Source organism: Pelobates fuscus, chromosome 1 (assembly GCF_036172605.1).
Source record: "Pelobates fuscus isolate aPelFus1 chromosome 1, aPelFus1.pri, whole genome shotgun sequence".
In the NCBI taxonomy this organism is placed as follows: domain Eukaryota; kingdom Metazoa; phylum Chordata; class Amphibia; order Anura; family Pelobatidae; genus Pelobates; species Pelobates fuscus.
This window is the reverse complement of record NC_086317.1, coordinates 323,013,394-323,023,645: the sequence shown is the minus strand read 5'-3', so window position 1 is coordinate 323,023,645 and position 10,252 is coordinate 323,013,394. Positions and strand designations below refer to the sequence as shown.

The 10,252-nt window shown below is 39.5% G+C and overlaps 1 protein-coding gene across 1 annotated transcript in view; it reads left to right on the top strand.

The window, feature by feature from the left end:
• The window catches only part of MCF2L (MCF.2 cell line derived transforming sequence like), a 266,548-nt gene that overhangs the window by 212,748 nt on the left and 43,548 nt on the right, over window positions 1–10,252 (top strand). Inside the window, exon 5 of the mRNA XM_063459777.1 lies at window positions 8,486–8,576. Within this exon, the coding sequence (XP_063315847.1) occupies window positions 8,486–8,576 (91 nt within the window). The remainder of the gene's footprint in view (window positions 1–8,485; window positions 8,577–10,252) is intronic.

Genomic DNA, 10,252 nt, shown 5'->3' with positions numbered 1-10,252 from the left:
TGTATGAGGTTTTGCACAAAAGTAAAATTCAAATAATCAATAAATTGATAGAACATGTAAGAGAAACTAAAATGCCAGTCAATCTTCATTACTCCCTTACACTGGTATTAGGGATTTTACCCTTCTATTATATTTTTCTATATATATACACTATATTTTTCTGCCTTCTAAGGCCTTTCATTGGGTAACCGTATCAGGGGTTGGAGTTGGACCTCTTTACAGTGCTTACTTTTCTCCACATACATGTATCTATGTATTGTGGTTTTGAACAAGGGATGTCTCATCGGGTCAGGACTTGAATCAGGGGTAGGATCTAGTCTGGGGTAGAATCTAGTGCCCCATCATCATTTAAAGTTCACCAGCTGTTAATGTGTTAGACACCAATGCTTTATAAACAATATAGTATAGAATATGCAAATTAACGCAGACAACATTGTTACTATTTGGATTCCTACCTATGGTGTTTTTGTTTTTTGGATGGTGGTTATTGAGTAGCGTTTAATTTAGCTACGTACCTGAAATCAGCACAAATTAAATTATTTCTGATGTAAAATTCCCGTATGAGCAATTAAGAATGTATCTATTTACAAATAACAAGAAACTGGTTTATACATTTACAATATTCTAATCTTGTATATACAATTTAGCAATTTAATGTACAATCGTCTTTCTATTTCCTTATATTTAAACGTTGCACCTTCAATTTAATCATCTACTGTGTGCACTAATGCAGCTCAACAACAACTGTCTCCTCCTCCTATTTGACTAAGATTGATTGGAAAATGGACTGTGTTGTTGTGGCAATCCACTGACTAGTGCAACACCAAGACCTAGTATGACTATTTTCTGGTATTCTGGCTGTTGTTTGATATGTTCTTCATGATGCTTGGTCACCACACATATGTCTCACATACACAGCGCAGGTATGGAAAGAGAAATTTGATGGTCAAGCATGTTTCTTAACCATCTCACTTCACATTTGCGGGATGGGGAGAGCTGTCAAAACCAATGTGTGTGTGCCTTTGTGAGTGTTTGCTGTGAGCATCCTAAACATTCTGTTGTACAGATTGCATATGACAGTTATGGCTGTAAATACTGAACATCTCCAGCATTACTCAAAGGCCGGCAGACCAGAGGCAGAACCCTGCAGGACATGCACAACTCATGTTCTGTGATAGAACTTTTTGACATTCTTTTCAGGAAAAAAAGAAACAAGATTGAAGCAGAGAGCTAAACTTATGTGAGAACCATTGTCTGTGTGTGTGAAATAATATTTTGTTTGGGTTAGACTACTGTCAGCCTGGGGTGTAAGACTAATCAAACGGCACCATATCAAAGAAGCACTAACGTACATTCACTGCATAGATATTCAAGGATATTAATTAACGATCCAAACAAAGAAGAATCATAACTTTCATTTAGTTATTTCAGGGGTAATCAACCTTTTAATACATACTGCCCAATTTTGTATCTTTGCTGATTGTAGAATCTCCTTACCAACCACCAGTGCCACAGTAAGTAACAAATGTTATATATTTTTTTTTTTTTAGAAAGGAGGTTTTAAAAAAAAAAATAAATGTGCTTAAATGTATCTATTTTGTTATTTTTTTCTATTTTCTATTCTACTTTTTTGTGTGTGTCTGTGAGATGCAAAGGGGGCAGTGTGTCTAAAGGGTGCTGTATGTGTGTGTGAAGAGTGCAGTGTGTGGGGGTGAGAGGTGCAGTGTGTGAAGGGTGTACTGTGTGTGTGTGGGGGGGGAGGTGAGGTGCAGTGTGTGTGTGTTAGAAGTGATGTGTGTGTAAGAGAGATGGTGTGTGTGTGTGAGGGGGGCAGTGTATATTTGTGTGTAAAGGGTGCATAAGGTCTATGCTGTGTGTAGGAGGGTGAGATGTGAAATTCTATCTTAATGTCTCCCCCTCCCTTCTTCTTACCTTTTACCAGGGAGTGGGTCATAATGCTGCAAGCACTTGTGGTCCTGTGGTGGATTGTTCACATTAGCCTGCACCTCCTACGGCTGCAGGCTGACTCTCCTGTCCTCCTGTGAACACAGCACTGTATCGGAACGTTGCCATGGTAACAAGCGGCAATGCTCCGACCAGTCTGCTCACAGGAGGAACACAGAGTCTCCCAGACCCTTCCCTCCCTCTGCTGGAACTAAAGGCCAGCGGACAGGTGAGGGAGATATTTGATCTTCTCAGCAGCCCGAGAGGGCTTACAGCAAGGTTGTCCCTGCTTGGATCTCCGGCCGATATTCGGTATTTTCGGCAATATCGGTATCGGCCAATATTGCTACCGATATTGCCGATAATACCTCCTAGGACCGCCAGGCTCATTAAGCCCGGCGGTCCTGGGGGGGCCGGCAGCAAGCGCTGACTTACCTTGCCTGCAGCTCCCCTGTCTAAATCTCGCGAGACCCGCGGCCGCAGAGCATTGCCACAGGTTACCATGGCAACGCTCCGCGCGGCACTAAGGGCTGCGAGATTTACACAGGGGAGCTGCAGGAGCTGCTGGCAAGGTAAGTCAGCGCTTGCTGCCGCCCCCCCCCCAGGACTTAACAAGCCACCGGACCACCAGGGAATACTATATCCCCCCTCCCTGGTAAGAAGCAGGGAGGGGGGACTAAAAGAAAAAAATAAAAACACAATTTAAATATTAAAAAATAATAATCATTAACATAAAAAAATCCCCCCCCCCAATTTTACACAAATTATATCACTACACAAACACACACACACACACACTGCATTACATACATACACACTACACAAACACACATACACACTGCATTACATACATACACACTACACAAACACACATACACACTGCATTACATACATACACACTACACAAACACACATACACACTGCATTACATACATACACACTACACAAACACACTGCATTACATACATACATTCTACACAAACACACACACACTGCATTACGTATACACATACTACACAAACACACACACTGCATTATATACACACACTACACAAACACACACACACTGCCTTCACTTTACCCACACTACACACACTGCATTCACTTTACCCACACTACACACACTGCATTCACTATACACACTACACAAACACACACTCTGCATTCACTATACACACTACACAAACACACACTCTGCATTCACTATACACACTACACAAACACACACTCTGCATTCACTATACACACTACACAAACACACACTCTGCATTCACTATACACACTACACAAACACACACTCTGCATTCACTATACACACTACACAAACACACACTCTGCATTCACTATACACACTACACAAACACACACTCTGCATACACTATACACACTACACAAACACACACTCTGCATTCACTATACACACTACACAAACACACACTCTGCATTCACTATACACACTACACAAACACACACTATGCATTCACTATACACACTACACAAACACACACTCTGCATTCACTATACACACACTACACAAACACACACTCTGCATTCACTATAAATGCACACTACACACACTCCCTGCATACACTATACACACTACACAAACACACACTCTGCATTCACTATACACACTACACAAACACACACTCTGCATTCACTATACACACTACACAAACACACACTCTGCATTCACTATACACACTACACAAACACACACTCTGCATTCACTATACGCACACTACACAAACACACACTCTGCATTCACTATAAATGCACACTACACACACTCCCTGCATTCACTATACACTCTGCATACACTATATATACACACTACACAAACACTCACTGCATTCACTATACACACTACACAAATACACAATGCATCCACTACACACACAGCTCCCCTGTCTAAATACACTTCATCCACTACATAAGGCATGTATATTTTGTGCATTTACCGTTAGAAATAGTTTATTTTTCAAAATGGTAAATGTACAGAATATCGGCAAGTTATCGGCTATCGGCCTGAAAGTTCACAGATTATCGGTATCGGCTCTAAAAAATCAATATCGGTCGATCCCTAGTTTATGCTAACTAATGTTCAAGGCCTCAGAACTTCCTTCCAGTTTTTTGTTGCTTGGTCCATGATTTTAAACTGAGAATATAAAATTATCACAGGCCACTTTACCTATTGGAAAATCTTGCCCTGATAATATGTGGCATAGTGTATTTATGCTAAAACACTACTCTGTGTTTCTACTGATCTGTCAGTATTTCACTTACACAAAACACAAATAGTGCAGTATCCGTTACACTGGCGTACCTACCACGGTCGCAGGAGTCACAGCTGCGACCGGGCACCTCACTCCAGGGGGCCTAGCCGCAGCTGCGACCCCTACCATGTTCCGCCTGGATACCTGACTCATAGCAGTGAGATTGCTGGGGCATGATCTATACTATACTATATTTCAAGACAGATGGAGGGGCTAGGGGGAAGGGAATGGGACACATGGAGGAGCTGGGGGGGAAGGGAATGGGACACAAGGAGGGGCTGGGGGGAAGGGAATGGGACACAAGGAGGGGCTGGGGGGAAGGGAATGGGACACATGGATGTGTGTGTTTGATGGGAAACTTATGTTATCTTTGGTTTAGAATAGGCATGTGCATGCGAAAAAATTTCGGTTTGGTTCGGCATTCCGAAATTCGGGACTTCGGAACTTGGATACTTCGGAATTTCAGTCACTTCGGCACGTCGACACTTCAGAATTTCGGAACTTCTCTTGCAGCTGCTTGGTAGATAACTCCCTAATTCCCACTGTATTAGGGAGTTATCTACCAAAAGGCTGAAAGACCTAAATCGGTCTTTCAGCCAAATTTACTAATACTAAGTAAAGATTACTTGGTATTAGTAAATTTGGCTGAAAGACCAATTTAGGTCTTTCAGCCTTTTAGTAGATAGCTCCCTAATACCATGGGAATTAGGGAGTTACTTATTCATCCCTGTCAATACATTGACTGGCCAAGTAACTTACATTTTATATGAATGTTTGTTACTTGATTGTTGTAAGTGTTGCAAACGCTTACAGCTGAATCCTGGCTATGTTTGTATACTTTTTATTTAAAATAGTATACAGTGTAACATTCTTCTTCTTCCACTGGGTAAGTATATTAGTACTTAGGCAATACTGTACTTCGGCAATTCGGAACTTTGGCAACTTCGGTAATTTCAGGACCTCGTTAATTCGGCACTTCGGCTATTCGGACATTCGGGTACTGCCTGAAATTCGTCCGAATTCATATACGGCCCAAAACGAATTGCACATGTCTAGTTTAGAGCAAATTCAAATACACAAGATCAAATGTACCACTAGATGGCAATAGTTCACCATTCTGTGTCTTTTATCTTACAGTCTTTTTTATTAACACATTTATTGATGGGTTGATTCTCAGCGGCTGGAGTATTATGGAGTGATTGTTTCCTTCCCTTCCAGCTGCTGTAAAATGTAACACACAAAGATTGGGGATGTAAAGATAGGTAACCATGGCTGCATCTCCCATCAATCTCAGCCATCCCTGGTCATGTCTTGGTGCTTCATTGAGATCCTGTGATTTACACTGCGTAAAACATACATATATGTATGTACACTTATCAGCCACAACATTAAAACCGCTGCCAAGGGATGGGATATATAAGGCAGCAAGTGAACAGTCAGTTTTTGAATTGTATGTGTTGCAAGTAGGAAAAATGGGCAAGTGAAAAGATCTGAGTGATTTTGACAAGGGCCATATAATAATGGATGGATGACTGGGTCAGAGCATTTCCAAAACGGCAAGTCTTGTGAGGTGTTACAGGTATGCAGTAGTTGGTAGTACCTACCAAAAGAGGTACAAGGAAGGACAACTGATAAACCGACATCAGGGTCATATGCACCTAAGGCTTCTAGATGCACATGGGCAGTGAAGGCTAGCCCGTGTGGTCTGATGAAACTGAAGAGATACTGTAGCTCTGATTGCTAAAAAAAAAAAATAAAAAAAAAATAACCTTAAAGGAACACTATAGTAACCAAAACGACTTTAGCTTAATGAAGTGCATGAATGGTGAAGTAATTATAAGTTGCATTTTCAGTTGAATTTGGGGGAACCGCATGAAGTGTTTGTTGTGTTGATTTGTTCATTGCAAACAGCTGAAAGTCTACATTTTAAAAATAAACCTGATTTGATTTAGTCACACCTGTGTGTGTGTGTGTGTATATATATGTGTGTGTATGTATATATATATATATATATATATATATAAAAAATAAGTAGTGTAAAGATAGCACTCCAAGGACTTCAGAAATATGGTGAAAAAACGTAACTTTGTTTAGGCATCAGCCTAGGTGGATCAACGTTTCAGTTCACTAATGGAACTTATCGAAAGTTCCATTAGTGAACTGAAACGTTGATCCACCTAGGCTGATGCCTGAATAATTATAAAGATATGTTTTTTCACTACTTATTTTATATTTATTGCTGACCAGCACCAGGCTGATTATCTCTTAACAGGAGTACAAGCATTGGATTTTCTATATATATATATATATATATATATATGTGTGTGTACACACACACTCACACACCCACACATATATACAAACGTATATATGTATGTGAGCATATTCTCATTGTTGCTTTGTTTATGTGTCAGTTTAGGAAAGAATTTCATTAGCTCCTTGAGCTGGATATCCGGCATAGTAGAGACTACCCTGAAGCCTTTAAAACAGCCCTTTCACTTTCTTACTCATAGTCTTTATGAAATACTGATGCTGACTGCCGTGGAATTTTGAGATTCCAGTGTAATCCAAAGACAACGTATGGATTACTTTGTCATATGGACAAGCCTGAGGTTGACAATAGGTGGGACTCTGATGTCACATTTTGTCCAATCCCAGCAGCTGTATCAAGTCGCAAGACAGTCAGCTGACGCCCCATTTACTAAACTATCTTGGAAAAGGTATGTTTGTTTCTGCTCTTCTCCAGTCAGCAGTGCCCCTGCCCAGCAGCCCCCCTGCCCAGCAGCCCTGTGCACTTCCTGAATCTGAAATGTCAGAAACCGGATTCCACCTGAGGGAGAGTGGACATCACCACTGGAGGCAACTTTGGGGTTAAACCGTTCAAGAGCATAATACATTGAAAAATAAGTATTTTGCATTTTAATATTTTCTGTGTCAATTTCAATAGCTGATTTATTCCAATACCAAATACCCAGGCAGTGTAACATGTTTAAATTCCTGTACCAAGAAGAAAATTTGACAGGTGGAGGTATGGTTTGATAATGTTTCTACAGCCATTTATATTTTTTGTTTAAAGTTAACTATTATATCCTTTACTAAAAATGACTGGTGTTATATCCGTTGTTTGTTGAAAGGGTATCATCCAGAATTAGTGTACGTTCTATTTCAATCCCAACTAGAAAGAGGAATACAGTAATCCTGCAGCCTTCTGAAGCTTCCTTCTAATTGTATCAGACTAGGCCATCAGGTACGTGTACATTATGGGAAATGTAGTACACTATCACCTCAGTGCAAAAGGTTAGTTATTGCTGGAATAGCCTGTTTTAGGGATGTTTACATACCACAATTGGAATGGTTTTGTACATCCCTGCAGTAAATGGATTGTTGTAACCAGGCAGAATATTTTCACATTCAAAATGAACTGTGTACCGTAATTAGTGATTTTCTTCTAGAATTAGGATGAGGTGGAAACACTTTTTCTGTGTACATCATTTTAAATCTGTTTTTATGTGCTTGTCATTAGCTATTCTGGTCAGTCTCCGTGCACTTGTCTTTTCATCCTCACACACAAGCATCGTTGATTGGCCCCAACCCCCAGCTAGAAGCTGGCACTGCATTTTTTTCTGGCTTGTGGATTCACAGAATGGGAGCAGAAATCATTGGTGCTCACCGAATATTTCAAGGCAGCTAAATGGAGAGTAGTGAGGGAAAATAAAAACATCTGAATATAGTGAAGGAAATAATTGATTATTTGAACCGAGAGACGCATTTTTGTGTAGTCAGCCTTTCTACGTTGTTGCTGCATAGGTGGAACCGCACACACTTATCCTCTCAGCATAAACATTGTGTTTCTTCAGAGCTGTGCCTGCTTTTACAAGCTGGATTCATAAATGCTGCAGTGAGGTGGCTTCCTTGGTTTGTGAATGTGAATGGATATACAGTGTTTGCTTTTGAGGATACAAAATATCTGCACTCTGAGACCTTCTACAGGATGAATGGTTAATGTGGACCCAAAAAATCAAGGAAATGCAGAGTGAGCTAAAGCATAGAGACCGGTCAACGCATGGGTCTCAAAAAGCCACCTGTGTGGAGCCCATATGGGCTTGTCAAAACCGTCCCGTATAATGGCTTGTGTATTTGTTACAATCTAAACAATTGGCTCTACTCTGGCAGGACGGGGTTAAAGATTTACACTGCAGTGAAGAGGAAGAAGCCGCACGTGGAATAATTCTAACTGCAGGTTCCATTTGTCTTTTTATGTCTAGTTTGCAAGATGCAGGGATTGGGTTTATCCTAGTTATTGACCGAAGACTGGACAAATGGACCTCCATAAAAGCATCCATCCTAAGAATAGCGGTGAGTCTTAACTGGGCACATTTCAATGTTGTCTGTATGACTGTAGCTATGTGTGTGATACAAATTTTAAAAAATGTGGAGTGACCTACTTTATGGAAAGTGATGTCAGTCATTTGTATTTGCGTGCATACATGGGTACCATTTGAATATCAACCACTCATGCGCGAAGAGGTCATACCAATTTATGTAGATTTCAGGTTGGTTCTGTGGTTATCAAATACCTGAAATTCCTTGTTAGCTACTGTTCCTTTATCATATTTTAACCTGCTAACCTTGGATAATACAATCTGGTTTCTTGAAACCCATCTGTGACATGAAATGCCCTACTTATAAAGATTTAGGCGCATTATTTAATGCTGTTATCGTTACAGTACACATTGTTGTACTTAACAATAAAAACAAAACAAACCCAGGAACCTTTTTTGGTTTTTTTTTTTCTTGGCAAGTCGCTGAAGGTCAGATTATAATTGATGCCACAATTCTGATTTATGTTTCCGAATGTTCAGTTTGTATATTTTTCTAAATGTGCCTGAATAATATCCTTATACACAAATGCAACATTTATTTAAAAAATTATCTAATGATATGCTTTTTTAGATTTGCAGGCACTGTAAATAAATATGTGCAAAATAAAAATTCAAAATAGATGAATGTGGGCATTCATCAGACATACAGTTGCCTCTGAATTTGGTTTTTGGGACCATTAGTATATTCCCATTCTCTCACTTACACATAAGTGCTGTGAAATGTATGGAAATTGGCAATGGTGTGAGGGAATTGAGACATTCCTCTTAAACCATTTAGGGTCTTTTGAGGGTCCATCCATTCACTCCCCATTACAAAATATGAATGCTATGTAATTTAATGAAAGTGGATTGCCTCACATCACACTCTTAACTGTGAGAGATTTATTATATAGATAAGATTTTTAAATGATTTAATATTTTTGTATAAGCTGTTTAAACATTTTTTTTTCAAAATATTACAGGACTGTTCATTTGTTTAATTATCATTAATTGATCCCACATACATGTTGCTTTAATTAGCACTTAATAAAAAATAAAAAATAAAAGATTCTACAAACAATTGTTAATGCACCTGCATCAGCCTTCACACCTGCACCTGTGGTGTTGTGGTATAGGGGGCAATATCTCTGTCCTGCTATTTTTTTATTTTGTCCTGATTCTTTGCTTACTAGATGCTTATTATTTAATTTGAGATTCATTTAGGATTAGTTTTGAAATTCTTCATCTATATGTGTCATTCAGTGAATATTTTTCTTTCAGACCCAATTCAGGGCAGGTTCTGGTCATTTTAAAAGGCTTCAATTACTGTCCTTTTGCTAATATATGCAGCTGCCAGCTTCTGTGCTCTGGACACCAGTATCAGCAAAGCAAATGTATCTAAATGCCATTGAAATTTTTTACAAAGCAAAAATAAGAGGGGGATTCTAAAGAGAACTAAGATAATAGCAGTGTGTTTATAAAATGTATTCTAAAACTATGGTAATTCTTCTTTTTATGGAAGTTCACAGCTGCATTAATTGATAAAGAACGCCAAATCTAAAATAAGTATTCACACATGGCTGGGTGACAGCTGTGCAGGGGGAGCTAATGCAAGTACCCGGGTGGAGGATTTCACTATTATAAAAAATAGCAAGGCAGTGGGGGCAGAGC